Raw genomic sequence first — 25,659 nt, 5'->3', positions numbered from 1 at the left:
TATTAGCGTATCCATTAAGTACATTTTCTACATGGATACCAAGTTTCAAGTCAATCGGATGCATGGTTCAGTAGTTATAACGGAACATCCGTAAAAACCTTAGCCCACTGAGTTTCTCGCCGGATCTTCTCAGTGGGTCGCGTTTCCGATCCGGTGGTAGATTCTGCGAAGTACTGCTCTTGCTAGGGTCAGTGTTAGCAACACTCCGGTTTGAGCCCCGTGAGCTCACCTACAAACGTTAGGGCGAAGCTGAAACAGCCTCTCAAGGCTATCAGCATAAGTAAGAAAAAAAAAACGTAAAACCACTGTAGATTTATATATCAGTATAGATAGAAACTAAATTTATTTCTTGATTAATTAGATTTTGCTTTGATATGAATTTAAATTAAAGATACAGACTGAAAAACTCATTACCTACTTCAATTCCAAATAAAGTCAAGTTTCTGAGGTCACGTTTTGCAATTAAAATTAGAAACAAATTTGTATTTTTTTTATATATTTAGTCAAGCTCTAAATATACTCACAAATAAGAATATCATAAGGGAGAGAAAGGAAGAAAAATAAAAGAACCGATTCAAAGTTCACACACACACACATGTTACTAATCTTATTCGAGAGGACATAGATAAATCCGTACATGGCGTGAATACATTGACAAGTCGAAAATGCATACTTTTCAGGGCAGCCATTTTTAAGTTTACATATTATTGGTAAATCTATTTATTTATCCTTCTTTATAATTTTTATGCTTATTTAAGTAATTTCATCGGAATTTTCACACAGTGTAAGTATAATAATAAATTAACGTACTAATAAAGAAAAAAATGACATATCAAGTTGTTCACCGACGACTTGTTAATTTATTCACCTAAGCAATTTATTAAAATCCGAGAAAAGTAATAAGATAGTTAACATAAGAGATTTAAAAAAAAAAACATAAATATGTAATATCTATTTGATGGTGGTTGGATGGTGAGATGGGATGTGATGGGATGGTATGGACATGTGAGACCTTAGAACTATACTGAGACCTTAGAACTTATATCTCAAGGTGGGTGGCGCATTTACGGTGTAGATGTCTATGGGCTCCAGTAACCACTTAACACCAGGTGGGTTGTGAGCTCGTCCAACCATCTAACCAATTAAAAAAAAAATGTGCTGAGGCGAAATGTAAATGAGGTTGGTATGAGAGTGTTAACTATAAATGTGGATGGATATAGAGGAAGAGGTAGACCTAAGATGAAATGGATGGATTGCGTAAAAGACGATAGGGGTAAGAGGGGAGTGAGCGAAGAAATGGTATATGATAGAGGAGTATGGAAGGAGAAAACAAGTTGCGCCGACCCCAGGTGACTGGGAGAAGGGCAGGATAATGATGATGTAATAATAAGCCATTTGAATTGATCAAACTAAAACCCAAAACTTGTACTTAATTATATTTTTTATTAATTAAAAGAAACCGAAATTATTCTGGTTCTGGAATTACTATTCTATTATTCTTTACTGTTCTTCTCCGTTTCCCTCTAAATCAGAGTCTTTAGTATCTAAGTCGTGGCATTTTTTGGTGGGCTGTCAGTCTTTATGTTTTTATAAAAATCGTGAAATGCTGTGTCTATTAAAGGTAATAAATCCACCAAAATCTTCTCTTTTCTCTACTTATTGGCAAGATGTCTTTGGCGATAGCTTCTATCTGGACGTTGTCTATATTATTATTATATTTGCTCCTTTTCTGAAAGTTGATTACCTTAAAAGAGCTTTCACTGTCAAATCTATCTTGAAACGTATTTCTCCAATAGGTTTTTTGTATTGCAGCCATTTTACAGGCTGCCGCAAGAATTTATCTTCGGATCTGTCTTTTTTTTAAATCGTGAATGGCTCTTTTTTCGAACTTAATTTAGGAAATTTTCGCACTTATATGGTACAACGGCATATGCGTTATTAATCTTACAAGATCTTATGAGTTGCACCCAGTCATTAAAATAGGTAGTTAATTTTAAGTTGCGTTTTCTGTTTGGTTCTCTCAATCAAGGCATGATCCAAATCACACTCCATGTGAATCACAATCCAAGAAACTTGTGATTAATAGTTTCTAGCGTTGGATATACATGAAGTAAATACATGAACATCATTGCACCCGTATTATTTTTGTTTTGGCCTCTACATGTATCTGAATAAAATGTGACCTGTTTATCTTTTGAAGGTCAATTCTGAAGAAAATGCCACAGACACGACGCGATTTAACGAGCACCGATGGTTTCGTCCTACATGTAACATGTAGCCTTATTAGTTGCTAAATCATGGATTGTCAGATTATAGGACCATAGCGATCTTTTATAAAAAGAAACAGAAGTTTTAAGATAGGGGGTGGGTAAGAACTGCTGAAGATCATATGCTTTTTCTTGCCGGTAATAACTTGACAACCGGATATGTATAGTCGCGAACACAATTATGGGCTATGTGAATAATTGACCATCTACAGGTATTCTGTTAGTTCATTTAATTATGTGGCGTAAATAACTTAACGTGTTGAGTTATTTAAATAAATAACATTAATATGTTTAGATATATCTAAATGTCATCATGTTCTCGTTGGAAACAGAGTTGTTTAGTAATTCACAAGTACGATATCCCAAAAATACGTGAGAGAATCGAGTTACTCATTTATTCCCCATATAAAACAAGTAATCTGGACGACAATTCTGCTATAACTTAAAATTTGATATTAGTCGACTTGTCAAGTTATTCACGCCGTGTACGGAAATGTAGTTGAGAGATCATTAAGATGTGTCTTAACATTAACAAATTATATAACTTATCAATAAGAAGAAATCATAAAATATTTTTAAATAGACCATTACTGGTCTTTACATAAGCGAGATTAAGAAAAATACTTATTTCGGGAGTCTCATAGATATCAGTTTTTTTTTTTAATGGCCGCCGCTGCCCTTTTCTGGTCTCTGCCTACCGTTGAGTACTGTTGCAAGCCTGTGTTCTGTTCAGGCGAGCTCTGCGTGACACAAGGGACAAGAGTGCCTCAGGACGAGCTCGTGTCTGGGAGCGCGCGCGTCACACACGCGGCAACACCACAGCGTGTGCGAGCCGTGCAGACTCCGACCTGACACTGCGCACGTCTCCAGCTGCCACGAACACCGCGGACACGACGATACCCTAGTACAAAACATTATGTTACAACAAATATCATACCGACGCTTGAAAGGCAAACGTGACTAAGCGACAATTACTGCTTTGTACATAAATGATAGGCAATAACCATATTCGATGCGCAAAAAAATAAATTTCTAGGTCTATTAAAATCATTTCAATCCTACAGCTAGATTCGTTAAAATAGATTTTTTTTCAGGTATTTCAACTTTAAATTAGTCTACTGTAAAGTTCACGCATTGTCGCTTAGTCACGTTTGCCTTTCAAGCGTCGATACATACTAGGTAAATTACGTAATCCTTTGCAGTAATACATCTAAACAGATCAAATAATCTTAAAATACATAATTAATTTATTCGATTTGTGAATTAGTAGACACGCAACCGCTACAATTTCCCCATTTCTCGCTTAAGAAAGTAACAGGTAGTAGTAGGTACTTGTGCATTATTTTTCAACACAACCATACCGAGTTGTTGTCACAAACTTTAGCTGAGTTGACGTCATGTAGGCAGCTCGGAAAACTAATCAAACAAAGTTGTAATCTACGTACATAGAAAAAAACACTGTTAATGTTATTCAGTTAAGTACCATTTTACTCCTCTATTTTTAAATAGATTTCTTTTATCTTTAGTAGTTTCAGGCAAGCTTTAGTGTTTTCAATAAAAATAATAATTGGAAAATAGTTTAAAAATACATTTTTTTTATTGCATGGGTGGACGAGCTCACAGCGCACCTGGTGTTAAGTGGTTAATGGAGCCCATAGACATCCACAACGTAAATACGCCACCCACCTTGAGATCAAAGTTCTAAGGTCTCAAGTATACTTACAACGGCTGCTCCACCCTTCAAACCGAAACGCATTACTGCTTTACGGCAGAAATAGGCAGGGTGGTGGTACCTACCTGCGTGGACAAGAGGTCCTACCACCAGTAAGATAAATATCAATTCTAAGCTAATAATCTATTTTAACATTTACCATTTTCTTCTTTCTCTTCTCTATCAGTTTATTAAACGACTAGCTGTACCCGTCCGCTTCGCTCGGCATTTAAAATTAACATTATTATTTCTCACCCCCACAAAGATTCTCATCATTAACGCCCCCGCAACTGGTGTAGGGAGTCCAACACTCATAGAAATATTAGCCTATCTATTAAGTACATGTATTTTCTACATGGATACCAAGTTTCAAGTCAATCGGATTCATGGTTCAGTAGTTATAACGGAAGATCCGTAAAAACCACTGTAGATTTATATATTAGTATAGATTCCTTTTTGGTTTATTCAGTAGTTGACGAGTTCTATGTTACCATTAGAAATTTCTAGGTTAGGTAGAAAATATGTAGGTTTTTTTCAAAATCTCAGTAGCAAAATATATGACAAAGGAATACGCATTCATATAAAAAGGAAATGAATTTCTAACATTGGGCGAACACACAACTAGTTAACAGACAGACAGGAACTGTGAAAACGTGACTTATTTAAAAAAAAAAACAGTGACTGTTTTATGATAATATACGGACCGCTGGTTCATGAAACGTAAACTATTCTGGTATAAGTTAATTATTGTTGTAACAATACTTCTGAAACCGCAATTACATGTTACGTTTGAAGGGTGGGACGCCCGGGATACAATCAGGATTTCGACCGCACTACTGAAGGTAAGCTGAAGTCGTCGTGGCCTGAAGGATAAGATGTCCGGTGCATTCGTATCTAGCGATGCACCGATGTTCGAATCCCGCAGGCGGGTACCAATTTTTCTAATGAAATAAGTACCTAATAAATGTTCACGATGGACTTCCACGGTGAAGGAAGAACATCGTGTAATAAAATCCAAACCCGCAAAACTATAATTTTCGTAATTACTGGTGGTAGGACCTCTTGCGAGTCCGCACGGATAGGTACCACAGCCACCACCACCAAAAAAAAAGGTAAGTGACGGCATTTAGATCGTGAAATGTATAAACTCCGCTGAACACTTTCCAGCTGGCCGTTAGCTCGTGAGCCCTCTCGCATAAAGAAAAAAAAAACTTATTTACCACTCCGGCATTGAACCTTCACAATTCGGACACTCGATTCTGTTTCCTTTTGCATCTTTAGGTCTGCACCTCGTAAATATTTCCACTGCCAGATTCTCGAACACAGCAGGCTGTAACGTTTAGAGCAGAAAAGCTAGTTTTATTAAAACTATCTGTCATGTCTACAACTCATGAAAACGTATATAAATACAAAATGAAAAACATATAATTTTCTGTGCAAGGTTTACCTATTAGTTGACTTATTATAAAGTCTATTCATCTATCAATTAGATACCGGTGTTGGGACATGTTTTGAGCCCGCACTGGTGGGTAGCATCATCTTACTTATTTCTGCCGCAAACAATAATACGTTCTAATGCGATATCTAACAATGGCGCTTTAACAATTAATTTGAGACTTCAAATTTAAGGCGATGACAACGTCATTCACGCTAGTCTTTTGCTTCAGTAACCAGATACTAGCAGGCAGGCCGTGAGTTCGTTCAACTATATAAATCATAGATAAAAAAAAAACAAAAATATACTCACGTCCATCGCTTCGAGTTTAATGAACGCCTTAGAAGCCAGGTCGAATGCTCGATTTTGAATAGCTATTGAGGCTATTGTGCACCAGGCCTACAAAAATAAATAGAATTAAGTAACGCGTAACATAAGCCATTCGAATAGGTACTCGGCTGCACTAAAAGTATCGGGAATGGTATATTTCCACTGTTCCTGTCATATTAAAATCTTTTTAATTGAAAACTCCTTGGTTTTAATAATCGAATACCATTTATTTATTTAAAAAAAGATTCTCGGTCTTGTCACGAGGTTTTGTCAAACTTGTTTAGTCGTTGAGAAAATGGAATTGACTCGAGAAAATTCAAGAGCGATGATTTATTATGACTTTCGAAGTGGTTTAACACAAAAACAGTGTGTTGACCGGATGATTTCTGCATTTGGTGATGAAACCCCATCCAAAACCACAATTTATCGCTGGTTTGCTGAGTTTCAACGTGGACGTGTCAAGCTCAGTGATGATCCCCGTCAAGGTCGTCCAAAAACTGCAGTCACCCAAGAAAACGTTGATGCTGTGCGTAAGCTGATTGAGGAAGATCGACATGTGACATACCGCGAAATTCAGGCAACTTTAGACATTGGCATGAGTCAAATACAAATAATCTTGCATGAACAATTAGGTGTAAAAAAGTTGTTTTCCCGATGGATACCGCATTCGCTCTGTGAAGAGCAAAAAGCGGCTCGCGTTACTTGGTGCGTCAGAACTCTCGAAAGATTCCACGCAGGATCCTCAAATGCTGTATACAACATTGTATCAGGTGACGAATCCTGGATATACGCGTACGAACCCGAAACAAAAAAACAGTCACGAGTTTGGGTGTTCGAAAATGAGTTAAAGCCAACAAAAATTGTTCGTTCACGGAGTGTTGCAAAAAAAATGGTGGCCACGTTTGTCTCCAAAACCGGCCATGTTACGACTATTCCTCTTGAGGGACAAAGAACGGTTAATGCAGAATGGTATGCTAGCATTTGTTTGCCACAGGTCGTTTCTGAACTCCGTAAAGAGAACTGCAACCGCCGCATCATCCTCCATCACGACAATGCGAGTTCTCACACCGCGCACGGAACAAAAGAGTTTTTAGAGCAAGAAAACATAGAATTATTAGACCATCCGCCGTACAGCCCCGACCTAAGCCCTAATGATTTCTATACTTTCCCTAAAATAAAGAATAAATTGCGTGGACAGAGATTTTCATCACCTGAAGAAGCTGTGGACGCCTACAAAACGGCCATTTTGGAGACCCCAACTTCCGAATGGAATGGTTGCTTCAATGATTGGTTCCATCGTATGGAAAAATGTGTCAAATTTCGCGGAGAATACTTCGAAAAGCAATAAATATTTTTTTAAATAGTAATGTTGTGTCACTTCGCTAATTCCCGAAAATTTCAGTGCCGCTCTCGTACCTACTACCAATCTGGCTGTTCCGCGTAGTTACGCGGGAGTAACAGCCACAACTGTGAGCTCTGATTTGAAGATTAAAATAGCCGTATTACAGTAAGAATAAGGCTTTCACCTCATGTCTCAATATTAGCAGCGGTATTTACTTTGTGTCGTTTAAGGGATCCGGTCACCACTTGAACTAGTGAACTGTGAACTAGTTTGCCTATCTTATATATATATCTATCTTCTATATATATATAAATGGATTGCTGTTCGTTAGAATCAGTCTCGTAGAATCAGAATCGTGTTGAAATGTTCGTTAGTCTCGCTAAAACTCGAGAACGATCGGGACTGAACCGATTTGGGTAATTTTCGTCTTGAATTATTTGTGGAAGTCCAGAGAAGGTTTAAAAGGTGGATAAATATGAAAATGTTCGGAATTAAATAAAAATAACAATTTTGTTTTCCCTTTGATGTGTCCCCCGTCGGGCGGATTTCTTTTGTTTGTTTCAAGTTTATTTTATTTATCGCCTGAGGCACTACGAAGTCTGCCGGGTCGGCTAGTAACAAATAAAAATAGTTTGTGTGTGGTGGTGGGTGGGTCGTGACGAGTCGTTCTTACAGCGCGATGTTGTGCGGGGTGCAGCGCCGGTAGTAGCGCGTGCAGGCGGGCGGCGGCGCGCAGGGCGGCGTCGGGGCGCATCGGGGAGGCGGCTGTCGCCAGCCAGTGCTGCGCCGCCCCACGCCGCCACCACTCCGCTCCCGTGCACCCTGCCGCTGCACACGCCGGTAGCCGCTCATTAGATAACAGTTAAGGTACGCGTCCATTGGACCGCGCCGGATGAAAAAAAAATTTTTTTAATTTTTTTTTTGGCATCGCGCGGTTTGCGCATATGCCACTGACAAAAGCAGGGACACTTTTATCACGATTTACAAGGGCATTATTCACGGATTTTTTTATTTATTTTTTATTGCCCTTTTAGGCAGACGAGCATACTGCCCACCTGATGGTGAGTAGTTACCGTCGCCCATGGACTTCAGCAATGCCAGGGGCAGAGCCAAGCCGCTGCCTACAGATATATTTAATGCTCATAAATGCCGGTGCGTTCGGTGCGGGCGGCGCGGATAGTGGACGCAGTACCATGTGAAATCATACAAAGCAAAATAAAGTATTTTCAGATCTATGTGATCTTTTTTTTATTACTTAGATGGATGGACGAGCTCACAGCCCACCTGATGTTAAGTGGTTACTGGAGCCCATAGACATCTACAACGTAAATGTGCCACCCACCTTGAGATATAATTTCTAAGGTCTCAGTATAGTTACAACGGCTACCCCACCCTTCGAACCGAAACGCATTACTGCTTCACGGCGGAAATAGGCGGGGTGGTGGTACCTACCGGTGCGGACTCCCAAGAGGTCCTACCACCAGTGAAAATTATTGATACTAGCTTCAAGATATTATCATCTCACGTCGAAATATGCATTTGATATTCTAAGAATAAAATATACAAGTCGTTTTAGTTATAAATGGGCAATCAAAAGTGTCTATAGTCGCAGTCTACGTCAAACTACGTTACAAGCTAATACTCGTAGTAGCATAGTTAAACTTTTGTTATTATTATTGACTGTGATTTCGTTCTCATACATGATACAAGGTCGGGGAGGACACTCCTACGTCCATGAGCTCCAATACTACAAAACAGTAGGTAGGCCATGCATGAGCTCATTCGCTAATCTACAGCTATCATATAATTAAACTAATATAAATTATTAAAAAAGAAATCAACACAAAAACTCTTTAATAAATATTATAATATTAACATTTCAAAAAGTATTTGTTTAAGATTAAACGCTGCCAACACATACTCAATTACTTTTTTTATCCTACCTATTCTACGAGGGCGGGATGATAAGTAACTAACCTCTGCTAAGGCGGAAATTTAACGCCGCTTCTAGGTCCTATAAGAGGGCTATTGCCAGGGCGAAGTCGGAGCACGTTGCCAGAATTGGCGAGCGACTGAAGAGCTATCCTGCCGGGAGCCGTGCTTTCTGGTCGCTCGCTAAGGCTGCAGAAGGTAACTTCTGCAGATCTAGTCTCCCACCACTACGCAAGTCCGATGACAGTCTGGCCCATAGTGCGAAAGAGAAGGCTGACCTTCTGGTCAAACTCTTCGCTAGAAGGACATGTCATAGCGCTCGGGAAACACCGTGGAGGGGAGCTCATTCCATAGCCGGATGGTACGTGGCAAAAAAGATGTGTGTGATCTGGAAACGCACTGTGGATGAACGTAGTGGCTCCAGGTAGTATGGATGAACTCTACTCCGGTGGCGGGCGGTGCGATGGTAAAAACGAGATGCCGGTATCATCTCGAACAATTCCTCAGAGCACTCCCCATGGAACATACGGTACAGAATAAGTCCCTCCGCAGACCCAGAGGTTCCAAACGATCCGTGAGAATGGGATTATCGACAATCCGAACGGCCCTTCTCTGTATGGAGTCAAATGGAAGAAGCTGGTATTTGGGAGCCCCAGCCCAGAGATGGGAGCAGTACTCCACGCGAGGCCGGACTTGTGCTTTATAAAGCAAAAGCCTTTGTCCAGGCGTGAAGTACCGCTTCGCTCTGTTTTTTTTTTTTTTTTTTTATTGCCCTTGTAGGCAGACGAGCATACGGCCCACCTGATGGTGAGTGGTTACCGTCGCCCATGGACTTCAGCAATGCCAGGGGCAGAGCCAAGCCGCTGCCTACCGCAAACCTACCTCTGTTGAGGACTCCCAGCATTTTGGACGCCAACTTGGCTTTGCCTTCCAAATGACTCCGAAACTGGACATCGCTCGAAATGTCGACCCCAAGTATCCCAATACTCTTGGAAGGTCTCAAAAGAACGGGTACATCATATCCTAAGTGAGGAATTAAATATGAAAAAGTCTTCGGCCCGTTGGGTGCCGCTATTGCTTACGCAGGATCACAAAAGGATTCGGGTACAAAACTCAAAAGAATGTCTGGACCGTTTCAGAGTAATAAGGCCGATTTTTTACGTCGATTTGTAACAACAGATGTAACATGGGTTCATTATTACACGCCAGAATCAAAAATTCAGTGAAAACAGTGGACGCAATCGGGATGCCCGGCTCCAAAAAAAGCCATGGCTGTAAAGTCGGCTGGAAAAATGATGGCTTCCGTCTTTTGGGATGCAGATGGGATCTTGATGATAGATTACCTTCCAAAAGGTCAAACGATTAATGGAGAATACTACGCTAATCTTTTAGATAATTTTCATCAGTGTATTCAGCAAAAACGACCAGGTTTGGCGAAAAAAAAATCATCTTCCGCCAAGATAACGCTAGGGTTCACACATGTGTTAAAGCTATTGCAAAAATCAACGAATTGAAGTATGATTTGCTGCCTCACCCACCTTATTCGCCTGATCTAGCACCATCAGACTTTCACTTATTCCCTAAGCTCAAAACTTTTTAGGCGGACAGAAATTTGCCACAAATGATGAAGTCATAGCCGCTGTAGAGGAGTATTTTGCCAGCCTCGAAAGATATCATTTTATGGAAGGCATTACTGCTTTAGAACGAAGATGGCATAAGTGCGTAGATGTTCACGGAAAATTAATTTTATCACGGAAAGTTAAGTGTTTTATTATTAGGCTAGTTACTTATCATCCCGCCCTTGTAGTAACCTCGAGGTGTTATACTAGAATCTCCGGGCAAGTAGGTGAGCTCACGGGGCTCTAACCTGAGGACTTTGCTAACACTAGCCCTAGCAAGAGTAGCGCTTCGCAGAGTCTACTACCGGATCGGACACGCGACCTACTGAGAAGATCCGGCGAGAAACTCAGTGAGCTGCAATTACCATTATTACATTTTATTACACATAACTCTTACCTCCTGGGTTTTGATTGTACAAGTGACCCGCCAGTATGTATAGCTTCTTTATTCGCAGAGGTGATGCATTTTTTGAAGCTTCGACATTAGCCAACTGAAACATAAGCCGGGAATAGAGAACTTGGCACTGATAAATATAATTAAAGAAATTCGCAAAAATATTAATCTATGAATGGAAATAGGGATTTTGGTATGCTTGGATATGGATATGCTCACATATATGGCAACACGGTGATTGGCCGCGGGATTGATTGGAATCCATTATTCTTCCGCTACACAAGAAAGGATCAACCAAGAATTGCGACAATTATCGAACCTTGTCCCTCATCTCACATGCAAGCAAAATCTTGCTTCACATCCTCAACAACCGCATCCGTTACTACCTTGATTGGCAAATTCCGCAAGAGCAAGCGGGTTTCGTGAAGGGCAAGGGTACTCGTGCACAGATTCTCAACATCAAGCAGATTGTTGAGAAAGCATATGAGTTTGATACGCCAGTGATAATGTGTTTCGTCGACTATAGCAAGGCGTTCGACTGTGTCAACTGGAGTTGTTTATGGAAGGTTCTACAAGAACTTGGGGTACCAAATCATCTCATCGCCTTACTTCGCAACTTGTATGGCTCAAGTCAGGCAGTCGTAACAGTCGATAGAACAACCTCGAAACCTTTTAAATTTCACAAAGGAGCACGCCAAGGTTGTATTTTATCGCCCATTCTTTTCAACGCCTATGGGGAGCACATAATGAGACGGACCTGCGAGAATTGGGATGGTGGCATTACAGTTGGTGGCGTGAAAATCACCAACCTCCGATACGCCGATGACACTACTCTTCTTGCAGCGAATGAGTCGGAAATGGTTGCGCTTTTAGACCGAATGGAGCGGATAAGCAAGGAGATGGGACTTTCCATAAACAGGTCCAAAACCAAAGTCATGGTGGTGGATAGGTCTGGAAAATTGGAACTCACTGGCACATTAAATCTAGAAATAGTGGACAATTTTAACTTTTTTTTTTTTTTTTTTTTTTTTTTTTTTTTTTTTTATTGCTTAGATGAGTGGACGAGCTCACAGCCCACCTGGTGTTAAGTGGTTACTGGAGCCCATAGACATCTACAACGTAAATGCGCCACCCACCTTGAGATATAAGTTCTAAGGTCTCAATTATAGTTACAACGGCTGCCCCACCCTTCAAACCGAAACGCATTACTGCTTCACGGCAGAAATAGGCAGGGTGGTGGTACCTACCCGTGCGGACTCACAAGAGGTCCTACCGCCAGTAATTACGCAAATTATAATTTTGCGGGTTTCATTTTTATTACACGATGTTATTCCTTCACCGTGGAAATCAATCGTGAACATTTGTTGAGTACGTATTTCATTACAAAAATTGGTACCCGCCAGCGGGATTCGAACACCGGTGCATCGCTAAACACGAATGCACCGGACGTCTTATCCGTTAGGCCACGACGACTTGTCGAAACTTAACTACCTGGGTTCCAACATTAGTAACAATGGCTCGTGCGAGAAGGAAGTGCGCCGGAGAATTGGTATGGCTAAGAGTGCCATGACTCAGCTCGGAAAAATCTGGAGTGATCGCAACATATCCGTAAAGACCAAAACCAAACTGGTACGGACTCTAGTTTTCTCGATTTTTTCGTATGGCGCTGAGACCTGGTCACTGAAATCTGCAGACCGCAGATGCATTGACGCCTTTGAGATGTGGTGCTGGAGAAAGATGCTGCGTATTCCGTGGACAGCATTTCAGAACAACGTATCAATCTTGCAAGAACTCAAAATCTCCTCGCGGCTGTCATCCGAGTGTCTTCGCAGAGTCCTTGAATACTTTGGTCACATCGCACGGAAGGATGGTAGCAATCTCGAGAGGCTCATCGTGACGGGTAAGGTAGATGGGAAAAGACCTCGGGGGCGCAGCCCAATACGTTGGTCCGACCGGATCCGCACCGCTCTTGATTCCACGTTTCACAACGCCCTCCACACCGCCAGAGACAAGAATGGATGGAGAAAGATCGTGCGTTCGAAGGTGATACAAAAGGGTGGTCACGACCCTCAGCAATGAGGAATACGCCGCAAGGAGGAGGTTTAAAACGACATCTTGTGTAATCTGATTGTGTCAAATCTTTGGAATTTATTAAACTTACCTGAAACGCCATATTAGCAGCCTGAATAGTTCGACCACTCTCTTTAAGTTGTATTATATACTGTATGGAGGGCTGCTCATTTATTTTACTGTCCAAGAGTTCAGCGTCATTTTGTTTTAATTTTGTATCCTGAAAATATTTATTTTAAGTTTATAGGACTGAAAATAAGTATGATATAGACAAGGGGAAAATTGCTTTCCTCCCGAGGTATTTAGACGCTGTCGGAATAAAAAATCAGGAGAACTTGACAATAAACTCCTATTAAGAACCAGAATGTACCTACTTCGAAAGGCAAAAAATTATTACCAGACTTAATTTTATCGTAGTGCTCACCGCTGCATACCTACTATTTATTGTGTGTAACCAAAGAAACCAAAGATTTTCTGATGATATTCAAGAATTACTACACGATACAATTATATTGTGAATTGGCGGTAGTTCTTTTGACGTTCAACAAGTATGTACTTTCATTTATGTTGAATAATTTTTTTTTGATTTGATTTGATTTGATTTGGTTTGATTTGATATAAAGTCTACAATGAGATCGATTGGCTAATCAAACCTTTAATACTGTTACTACCTAGTTAGGTTACTACTACCTAGGTACCTATTGGTTCCTAATCGTAGGACACAACTTGTGTTGCCAACATCGTGTGTGTCCGATCACTACACCTATCCGACACGCAGTCTCAGCTTAGCTGTAGGCTTGTGTGGTTCTCTGGGTATTTTAGAACATACCTTTGCGGTTCTCGGAGAACTTATGAATAATTTGGAAAGTGATTCATTATCCTCTAATGCCATGTAACATTTCTTCAATCCTTCTGTGTTATTGGACATTTTATAGTATTCCAAAGCACCGCTCCTGTAAAAGTTTGCGCGTTCAACACGTAAAATGACACAAAAAAGGTGGAAGGGTGAAACGAAATTGCTATGAAGACAGTACCTACTGGCCATAGTTACATAGTTTAAAGAGATTTTTCAAACACCTTTTTTATCTTTCATTGTTTCAGATAGGACATGCTGTTTGTCCATGTGTGGCGGGTAGCCATCACACAACGCAAGATATTTGACAGATGCCTGAATCTCGCTTACGACATTTTCAAGATAAGCTTGTATATATACAAGTTCCGAAAAACAACATTTGGGACCGTCGGTCTACCGAGCAAATATCACCCGCTCGGTGGAAGATCTTCCTTTCGTCGTAAACTGCCCCAAACATGGGTCCATTTTTGCTGCGAAATAGCAATGCTTTCAGGCTTGTAGGGTGAGAAAAATGGAGACTTCGACCATATCTCACAAGGTGGATGGTAGTGTTCACGTAATCACAACACCAAGTCGGCCGTGAGTGCGTCGACCCTTACAAGGCAGTTTTTTTTTTTTTAAATACATTTAATTTTATTTAAAGCACATGCAAACAGGACGCGAAGTCTAGCTTGAGTGACTTAAGCACTTCAAATTTCCGCGAACGCATAAAATAGTGTTATATAGGTACTAGTAACGCTATCTGTTGTCAAATAGCAAAACCGGATATCAAAACAACTAGTACTGTTGGAAATGTTTTAGAAAATTGTAGATACGTCGTATCGACTTTAAAAGCGTTGCTTAAACAACATGTAGGAAGTTAATAATCTGTTCTACACGAAACGACACAACGACAGGATACCTTCACCTGAAGCGAAGCGAAGCGAAAGGTGAATTTTGATATTGAAGTTCACCTTAAGTGTCTTAATAATTAAATTGAGTTTTAATTAGTAGTTTATTGAGAGTTTTTATTTATCCCGAGACTTAGCGCGTAGCAGTTTTATCAAAATTTTGTTACTTCTTCACGCTTTTAACGTCGGGTGCTTTTCATTATTTCAAACGAATTTCTAATACTTTCAAGTAACTTTGCCGCACTGCCTCTACTATAAGCAGAACGTTAAAGGATTACTGAGGAGATTTCGTTTTACACAAATACATGATTTAAAAAACGACTCAAAAACTTATATCTCATCACCTCCACTTCACCTCCACAATATTTTATATAAAGTATCATTACGTTCCCACCATTAGTTTATAAATTATTTTATACTGGTTGACCCGGCAGACTTCGTAGTGCCTCAATTGATAAATAAAAGATCTAAGCATTTGTATAAAATAAACTTGAAACAAACAAAAGAAATCCGTCTGACGGGGGACACATCAAAGGGAAAACAAAATTGTTATTTTTAATTTATTCCGAACATATTCATATTTATTCACATTTTAAACCTTCTCTGGACTTCCACAAATCATTCAAGACCAAAATTAGCCAAATCGGTCCAGTCGTTCTCGAGTTTTAGCGAGACTAACGAACAGCAATTCATTTTTATATATATAGATAGATATAAATTATTCTATATTAAATTTGGATCATAAACATAATGCAAATGCATTTCGATCGCCAGCCAAGATCGCCTGCGTGTGCTGTAATTTGGTTAGTAGGTAGTGAGACGAAACAAAGTTACTATTCACCAATTTTGTCTATCAATGTAGAAGTCCCCAATATTGACGTAAGCTTGTTTAATGTGTGCATCGGTGGTGTTCGCCGACATTTTCAAAAGTTCAACCACACGAAACCAATGTCCCAAACGTTTACGTAAAGCTATAGCTAAATCTCTGAAACAGAGAGCAATATGTTTTTATTTTATTATTTCAACACCTCTCATTACAAATACAAATATTACGAACAATGTGCAGTTTAATTTTTTTGGTCACTGGATAAAGTAAATTGAAAATAATATAACATGTATATAGCATATAATTAACATTTCACAAATTGGATTGACACTTGATAAAGGTTGTTAATAGTATGGTAATTAAACAAAATCCAAGATTAATAAATCTGAGCATAAGATTTGGAACATTTACTCTTTAAAAATTACATATCACTATTATTTTCACAGTGATTTTTACCCGTACACTCACCGTCTGTCTTCATTTAAATAAATCTTTTCAGCGGCATCGAAGTCTTTGAAATATGCCATTATTTCGGCTTTCTTAAGGGCACTGGAATGTAGTGCATTCAGTCGCGATACAAATTTAATTCCTGCGTAATCATTTCGCCTAACAAACGCAGCTTCGGCCGTTTCGACTGCGTTCTCAGATTCAAATTTCCTCAAGGCCGCTTCAGCGAGCAGTAACCTGTGCCATAGATAGCCACAGTACAGATGTACAGCTCATTCACATTTGAGGCTGTCAGCGCAAAAGTGCCCTAATCTTATCATAGTATGGAGATAATGAGGTTCGAATTTTCTTTTACACTGTTTCGTAGGCAAAAGCAATACGGACAATAGTACATTGTGCACCAAGGGAGAAAAGTAGGACATTTTTTCCCGCGTGTAAAATTCCCGCATTTTAGGTGCGTGAGAGCAGACGTAGACACTAACGCGCATGCGCACTTGTCAGTACCCAGGGAGGAAAAAATACACTTTCTTCTCTGTACAGCGGGAGGAAAAGTTAGACTTTCTTCCCTGTACATCGGGAGGAAAACCAAACTTTCGGCGTAGGTAGGAGAAAAAATGGGTTAGACCACTTTTGCACTGACGGCCTCATTTATAAGCTGCATCATCAAAATTCAAACACAAACAAAATCCGAATGAATAACAGCGCTAACAACGTTGAACTTTTTTTTCTACCTATTCTTGGGACCTCGAGGGTTCATACTAGATTCACCGAACAAGTGTTGAACTACATATAAATCATTTGCAAATTGATGAGTCGAGTTCGAGTTGGGAATGTAACTAAATGTTAAAGTTACTGACCATAATTGCGGATGGGGATTATCTTTTATAAAATTTTCCGCTTCTTTCAATCCGACTTTTTCAATGAGCTGCCTCGTGTCTCTGAGCGATTTCACTTCGACACGTACTATGTGTTGTGGTGAACATTTGTCTGACAAGTTATCCAATAATGCTGTAGTTATTTCCAGTTCCTTAAAATCAGAACATTGTTGAGAGTTTACTTACTTAGTTTAGTTTACTTTTTATTGGTGGCAGGACCTCTTGTGAGTCCGCAAGGGTAGGTACCACCACCCCGCCTATTTCTGCCGTGAAGCAGTAATGCGTTTCGGTTTGAAGGGCAGGGCAGCTGTTGCAACTATACTGAGACCTTAGAACTTATATCTCAAGGTGGGTAGAGCATTTACGTCGTAGATGTCTATGGACTCCAGTAACCACTTAACACCAGGTTAGGCTCGTCCAACGATATAAGCAATAAATAAAAAACAAAAGAAGATAAATTTAGGCAATCCAGCCGCTTCATAACAGAAACCGACATAATTACTTCAGTACGCCGCGTAGGGCACCGGTGACCTACACGGCAGTCAACGCGTTATGAGACACGTTCATGTTTACCTTAAATTTACATAGATATCCCTGCATGACGAGCGGCTCCTCGGGTTCATTATCCCGCATGACGTAGAGTCGCGCCTTCTCAGCCGCAGCCAGCATGTGAGGGTTGTCCGTGGCCCACATCGCGCTCCACACGTCCTTGCGCAACGCTTGACCGACGCTTATATTATTTGACATATCAGTGTCCAAAATATGTAGACATCCCGGCTGATCGATAACTAGAAACTTACTAAAAACAAACCTGTATTACTAACGTCTTTTTTTTATTCGCAAAATTTCAAGACTCGCTGTACGTGTGACTTTACCTTGAATTAGAGTTCAAGCTCATTTTATACGGTCTCGAATTTATGTTGATCGACGTGATTCTTTTGAAGCTTAGTAAAGAGAACAGCAGTATCGTACCGGAATCTCGACCGATCAGTAGATGACTGTCGGAGCACGCGAGACAACATATCGTGTCGTCTTGAAACGCGGTACCGTTAGCTGTTAATAAACTACCGTCGGGATGGAACAGCTGTTCTGAAGTCACTGAAAAATATTTAACAGCGTTGAAGTACAATTATCTATTTTTTAAACATAACATTTCTTATAAATGTACCAATAATGATTATGGTTATGACTGTTGTTAACCCCACGATTATATCATAATCGTATCGTAAGGTATCATCGTGGTAAGATATACAGTATGGGTGCGAAACACCAACTTGCCTACTTCAATCGCGAAGAAATGTTGCTTTTGCAAGGAAAAACGGCCGTAAACATAAATAAAGTGTGCATTTTGTCGGCGACGGTACCCAGACGAGGAGGTCGCGCGGAAGCGGAGTATGGGGGGGGGCCGAATAAAACGTGATGACAGACGCGTGCGCAACACCAACATAATTAGTAAAACACCAATAAGCGGCAGAACTTAATATGTAAATCGAATAAAATAAAATTATAAAAACCAGTAATAAAAGTATAAAAATATAATTTATCATTTAGTTCAATTCCTGAACACATTTGGTTAATAAAATGAGTATCAGCCTGCGGGTTTCAAACACCGGCACGGTCGCATCGCTCGACACGGCACTGGCCGTCTTATGCTTTAGACAAAGACGATTTCAAATAAAAAAAAAATGTGTGTAATCTTATAACCAAAAGCGATTATTAGACTTAAAATAAAAAAACAAAAAAAAATAAGAAAAAGCTGATACATATATCTACAAGTACATATTACGTTTAAATAATAAAATTCGCAAAATCCGCATAGGTATATACGCACATGATCGAGACGGAGTTGAAAATTTCCATACCATGAAGGATTCTTTCGACGCTGCAACTGCAATAGCTTTGCTATTGATTGTAACATAAGTCATGGATACGTTTACTGTTTTAGCTGAAAATTTTAAAAGAGTTATTTCATATTAAGAACTTTAGATTAACGTTTTCGTTTAAGTTTCATTAACTTTAAACGCTGACCGTCACACTGGATTCCCTGTTGATTCGATATTATAAGCGTATTTACTGTTGCAATTATACAATACTCCTCTGCTCCATACATGTCTATAACGTCAGGTATATGATTCACCCAAGACTGAAATAAAATAATAGTGATGATAAGCGGAACACAGGATTAGTGTATTTTTAGTAAAAAACTCACTTATATTTTAGAGCGCTTAGTCGATTATCCATATTGATTTATTAAATTGTTATAATTATATTAGTGTAAGTTTGTATTAATGAACACGTGGCAAAGTGACAAGGCTGACAAGAAGTGGATGAGGAGAGCCAAAGACCGGGCTCACTGGTGTGGATTGGGAGAGGCCTATGTCCAGCAGTGGACGACTGTGGGCTGATGATGATGATTGACAAAATTAATGGTGATGTGGTGTACAAAAATAATAATGATAATATGCTGATGGTATAAAAGAAAAGTTAACTAATACCTGGTTAGTTACAGTGTCCCAAAAAGTAACAGTTTCAGCGCCAGATATGAAAGCTAACGTATTTCCGTAGAAGGCGTATTTGTGATCCGGTCTCACATTTGCAAAATATATGAACGAATCTACCGCTATAGCGAGTCGCAGCGAGCGCTTCTCCCACGACAGTGCTCTCATTGTACCACCTGGTACCCGTAACGTTCTTATATGCTGAAAAATCAAATGACATAACCACTTTTTTTTAAGTCTTTTTTTGAGTTATGGGAAACTTTGATCAATACTTAAGCTGCTGATATAAAGAAATTATTTTAAGTAGCTATCACAATGTTGTTGCCTGTATTAAGTTGGCCAATCACTGGATTCCTTTCGAAAAATGAAACTGTAATTCATAACTTAATGGACATGAAAAGTCGATGGCCTTTAGTTCTGTATTTATTTTATTTCTAAAAGATTAATAATAACAATTTCGTTTAATTTGTACATAATATATAAATATAGACAATTACGCAACGCATAAGAAAAGGCGCAATCGTAATCGTAAACAATACTATACTGCATATTACTGCATACTGTATTACATACATACGTACATATTATACTAAGTATTATATGAAGCTACTAGATAATCTACTTACAATATCATTTACGAAAAAGTTCTTTATTTGGAAAACTTACCTCCCCATACGCAGTAAAAAATTGCACTACATTTGTATTATCGCTAGTGTGACCTGCTACAGCTAGTACTGTACCAATGTGATTCCAATGACAATCAATTGTCGTCATATTCGTATCTATTAGAATACTATCTGTAAAATTTATTAATTTTAATCAAAATTTTATTAAATGTAACTTCAGTTTAATAGGTAGTAGTCGTCGTGGCCTAACGGATAAGACGTCTGGTGCATTCGTGTTGAAGCGATACACCGGTGTTCGAATCCCGCAGGCGGGTACCTATATTTCTAATGAAACACGTACTCAACAAATGTTCACGATTGACTTCCACGGTGAAGGAATAACATCGTGTAATAAAAATGAAACCCGCAAAATTATAATTTGCGTAATTACTGGTGGTAGGACCTCTTGTGAGTCCGCGCGGGTGGGTACCACCACCCTGCCTATTTCTGCCGTGAAGCAGTAATGCGTTTCGGTTTGAAAGGTGGGGCAGCCGTTGTAACTATACTTGAGACCTTAGAACTTGTATCTCAAGGTGAGTGGCGCATTTACGTTGTGGATGTCTATGGACTCCAGTAACCACTTAACACCAGGTGGGCTGTGTGCTCGTCCACCCATCTAAGCAATAAAAAAAAAAAAAGGTACAAAGTTCAGTAACGTTTGTGGTCTGTGTGCTTAGTGCGAGTTTTTTAACGTTCTCGATAGCGTAAAAGTTAGCACATATTTGTATGGAATGGGATCGTTTGCGTACGTTTGCCGCTAGGGGCGCTGTTCCAACTGCATACAAAATTGGCTTAACTTTTACGCTATCGAGAACGTTAAGAAACTCGCTCTAAGCACACTGATACATTAAGCCTACTCGTATCAAGTAACTACGATGGGGCTTAAGTCTTGGTGAGAAGTACCATTATTTATGTTTACGTATCAGACCTGCCGAAAACCGTGTTTCTAAATCCTTTTATTGGCGTCCGGGTGACGCCCAATGAGTTTCTCGCCGGATCTTCTTAGAAGGTCGCGATTCCAATTCGATATTAGGTTCTGCGAATCACTGCTCTTACTAGGGCTAGTGTTAACAAAACTCTCAGGTTAAGTCACTCTCTGAGCTCATCTACCCGTCCGGGCTTAGCTGGAATAGCCCCTTAGACTACCAGCGAATAGGAAGGCGACAAAAAGGCTCTGTGTGTAAGCACTAAGGTGCGAGTTTTCTAAAGTTCTCGATAGCCTAAAAGTTAACTCATATTTGTATGGAATTCAATTATATCTCAATGTGAGTAGCGGCTCTAAGATGACTATAGTATCCGCCTAACATCGAGTGGATCGTGAACAGTTGCGGCCGTTATAGCTAATTGGAAAAGTACTAAGCCAGATTCATAAACCAACCTTCTTCAATGCAATTCTTCATGAGTAACAGCATACCTCCACGGTAGCAAACTGCTAAAACAGGTCTATTGCGTGGAGCCGTGCCAGCAAACCAATCCATGGTAGTTACTTCCATAGGTCCATTAATGCCATTCACAGCTACTGGCATCTTTTTTTAACAGATATACAATACAATAATACGAATACAATATTACATTAACTAAAAATTTCAGTTATATTATATTATGTAGTACTATGGCCTGTTCATTTATAATAGGGGTTCCAAAACTTATTTTGTCTACTGCCCACTTTGAAAATAAATTACTTTTTAGCGCTCCCGTTTTTTCACCTACTTAAAAACCACTATAGCGAGAGTTTAGTCGGTGATTAAGAGTCCATCTAGATGAAATTACAAATCGCCTCCCAAGCCTCTACACAACGCCCCCCTTTAGACCTTTACTGGTGACTTTTACTGGTGGTAGGACCTCTTGTGAGTCCGCACGGGTAGGTACCACCACCCCGCCTATTTCTGCCGTGAAGAAGTAATGCGTTTCGGTTTGAAGGGTGGGGCAGCCGTTGTAACCATACTGAGACCTTAGAACTTATATCTCAAGGTGGGTGGCGCATTTAAGTCGTAGATGTCTATATGGGATCCAGTAACCACTTAACACCAGGTAGGCTGTGAGCTCGTCCACCCATCTAAGCAATAAAAAAAAGTGATTTCAATCTATTCCTGTTCATTTCTATGTCTCCTAAAAAAAAAACCTGCAGCTTCCACTTTGGGAAAAGCTGGTTTATAAGATAAAAAATGTCTACTGCATTCCATGCAAATTTTTGGACATCTTATGATCCATATCATTACATTATTATATTTTTAGTTAGTTCGAATAATTATTTTAGTCGTGAATTTTATGTATTATGAAGAACACAATTCGAACATTACCATAAAGTTTCCTTGGTCGTCATATAAATGCAGTTCCCCATTACTTAATGCAAAAAGTAGACTTGAATTATCCGGAGACCATTGAACAGCAGCCAAGCCTGGTCCTTTTATATCTTTACCCCACACTCGAGATCCATCTACAGAACCAACAATTACGGCTCCTAAAATTTAAACAAATGTGACTCAAGCATTATTGTGTGATATTTTTTGGTAGTTTAAGTTTTTTTTTATATCCATTCAAGTTTTTTAACAAACCATCTTCATAAGCAATGCAAATTTTTTGTCCATCCGAACCCCAACACATACTGGAAACAGTTGATTTATTTCTATTATTTATCATTTCTTCATACCAAGATCCCTGAAAGTTATTAACATAAAAGTAATTAGTATGATAAGAATGATACACTGGGAGTAAGGAAAAGGCTTCAGAAAACCAAGGCATTTTACCAATCACCAATCATGGGCTAACCAGATAATCCCAACCATCAATAGCATTAAATAATGGTCCAGCTATGCACAAGGGAATGTGCCCAAACCAATCACAGTCCTTTAACAAATATGTGTATATTTTTGTAGTCGCAGACAATTCTCTATGCAAATCTTACATAGTGACCTTCGATCAACAATATCTTCGATCATTGATCGTTGATCGAAGATATTGTTGATAGTGACAGATGAGACATTTGCTCACCTCTTATTCGAGAGTGTTATAGAGTTCCTAATAACTTTATGAGGTTTTCAGCAACATAAAAAGGCTGATTGAAATCCTGGAGGCGGTTGGATGGTGCAGAATGCAAAATTTTCCAAAATTTGTAGACTGTATATTTACAGAACCAAGCTCATACTTAAGATTCAAGATACATGTTTGAGAACCCAAACTATGATACAGTACATTAGTCATAATAATTACATCAATTAATGGCATACCTATCAAGCCATGGATATCAAAAGCTAATTATGCAAATGAATATTGTTTTCTGTTTCTATTGAGGTTGTGCAGAAAATATTATCATAATTTTCACTTTAAACAGTCAGTTCTGCTACATATTTTATGAACATTAAGCATTTTAAAGTCTAGCTATTTTCTGGTATATAGTCTTGTACCTTGTATAGCATCCATACAATAATGACACCATGTTCATCACTAGTTGTTAGTTTCTGGAAAACTTCATTCCATATTGCCACACATATTTGGCCAGTGTGACCCTCGAGACTCAAATTCATTGACAAATTTCCTCCACCACCTGGAAAAATGTTGGAAAGGCAAAATTGTACTATATAACATTTTGTTTGATACTATTTGAACAATTTCAGCTATAAGATATTTATTTAGTGTTTACCACACATTTTATTTTAATAACATTACACCACAACTCTAGGGAGAGAGGTTTAGATTATGTAGAAGTGGCATTGGATTGGTCACACATTAAGAAAGCCCAATACCCACCTATCCAAGAGCACTGACCTGGAAAGTGTTTGGCAAAAGGAAGAGAACAAATTGGCATCGCTCAGTAGAGCAGGAATGGGGAATCTTGGGCATCATGTGGAAGGAAGTAGAACAGACTGCCTCAGACTGATGCAAATGAAAGAATTTGTTTCGAGTCCTAAGCCCCAGCAGAGGATAATAGGAAAGAAGAAGAATAAGACAACCCAAGTTTGACTTTACCTGTTACCAGCTATAGGCAGCAGCTTGGCTCTGCCCCTGGCATTGCTGAACTCCATGTGCGACGGTAACCGCTCACCATCAAGTGGGCCGTATGCTAGTTAGCCTACAAGGGCAATAAAAAAAATAAAAAAGTTACAGATAACTAACTTTTATTTTTGCAAATTTTTACACAAAATAATAAGATATAAGGGCAAATATAGAGATCTCCGAAAAGATAGATTAGAGTTGAGAGCAATCAAGTTTTTTACTAATTATCTTTATGTTGAAGACATCCTTAATTGAAGAAAGATGGTAACAGACATGAAAACAATTTTAAAATAATGTTTTTTTTTATATATTTTTTATTGATTCATATATTTCTAATGTTCAGTTACTATTGCAGTCGTAAAAACTGCTAAAATAGGATCAATAGTCTCAAATAGTGCAATGGAGAAAAGAGAAATGGTCCCTTTGCAATTATTTATTTACCTTTAGAATTAGTTTATTAATAGATAGTTTATTTTTCCTACCTCAGTTTAATAACATTCTTCAGGATGCTATTTAATGCAACCTAAGTGTCAGGATATAAGATAAAATCTCAAATTCGGTTTTTGTTAGCTTTGCGTATTTGAATGAATTACGAGCATTGGAAAAATTTTAAGTCATATTTACCCGATTCCAATTTTAAAACTTTTAACATCCCTTCTTCTCCACCAACTGCAATATATCCCGATGAATGATTCCATGATATGCAAGAAACTTTTGACTGCTTTGGGATGGCTATCTAAAATTAGGTATTAGGAAGATTACACGAAACATTTACACGTTGCCATGGAAACAAGAATCAAAACAATAAATTAAAATCACCTTTTTACTCATGTAAATAAACATTATGTACTTTTGCTAACTATTAGACAATATAACATTAAAAGGCAATAAATTGAAATAAATACAATTAACTTTTAGTGTAGGATTTATGCTGTATTAAGCTTCCGATTATATGCATCCTGGAACTTTATCTAAATCCTCGGTAAACGTAGCAAGACATCTATGTTCTTTGTTTTGATTTTTTTTTATATTTTGAAACTTGGAAGTAGCTCTAATTAGAAGTAATTAAAAGTTACTCCAGCTCTTAATAAGTGTATTAAATTTATAGCCTAATATATTAAGTGTATAATATATTAAGTGTATAATCTATGTTTATAGCTGTTTACCGGTTTTTAAATTTGAAGTCCTAATTTGGAAAAAGAAAATAAAATGTATTATAGACATTATTTGTTGTTTCTTCGTTACGTTCGGCAAAGGAAACTTAGCCCATACAACTAAACTTTATAATAGAGATCTGAAGGCATGTGTGTGTGAACAACTTGATTAAACAATTTAATAAATATTCTCATAATAACATAGCAAGAGAGGGGTATGAATGGCTTTTTTTATGTATGAACCTAAGAATCAGTACCTAGTGATTTTTTTGAATTCCTCACATTTGTACACTTTTGCATACTAAGCGATTATTAATCTGCACGATTATGCTGTGAAAGGTAAAAATATGTAAAATAG

The 25,659-nt window shown here is 38.7% G+C and overlaps 1 protein-coding gene across 2 annotated transcripts; it reads right to left on the bottom strand.

Annotated features, from left to right (window-relative positions):
• Positions 1-479: 479 nt before the first annotated feature.
• LOC101735833 (WD repeat-containing protein 35) lies at positions 480-25,332 on the bottom strand. 2 transcript variants are annotated; one of them, XM_038021879.2, is made up of 22 exons: positions 24,967-25,332; positions 24,772-24,883; positions 23,559-23,698; positions 22,710-22,812; positions 22,455-22,615; positions 21,533-21,680; positions 20,156-20,286; positions 19,487-19,690; positions 19,020-19,134; positions 18,823-18,936; positions 17,867-18,089; positions 17,565-17,790; positions 16,974-17,143; positions 16,138-16,353; positions 15,685-15,828; positions 13,930-14,053; positions 13,192-13,320; positions 11,034-11,127; positions 7,759-7,913; positions 5,726-5,812; positions 5,199-5,308; positions 480-3,168 (listed from the first exon to the last, which is right to left on the bottom strand). In XM_038021879.2, exons 1-22 carry the CDS (start codon positions 24,988-24,990, stop codon positions 2,997-2,999), a joined length of 3,102 nt encoding a protein of 1,033 aa, XP_037877807.1. In that variant the 5' UTR covers positions 24,991-25,332; the 3' UTR covers positions 480-2,996. The 2 variants fall into 2 exon arrangements, with proteins under 2 accessions (XP_037877807.1, XP_062524207.1); XM_062668223.1 differs by lacking the exon at positions 24,967-25,332 and adding an exon at positions 24,121-24,223.
• Positions 25,333-25,659: the final 327 nt, after the last annotated feature.

This window comes from Bombyx mori, chromosome 4 (assembly GCF_030269925.1).
Source record: "Bombyx mori chromosome 4, ASM3026992v2".
NCBI lineage: Eukaryota > Metazoa > Arthropoda > Insecta > Lepidoptera > Bombycidae > Bombyx > Bombyx mori.
Note: the sequence above shows the minus strand (reverse complement) of the source record. Positions and strands in the feature narration are given on the sequence as shown.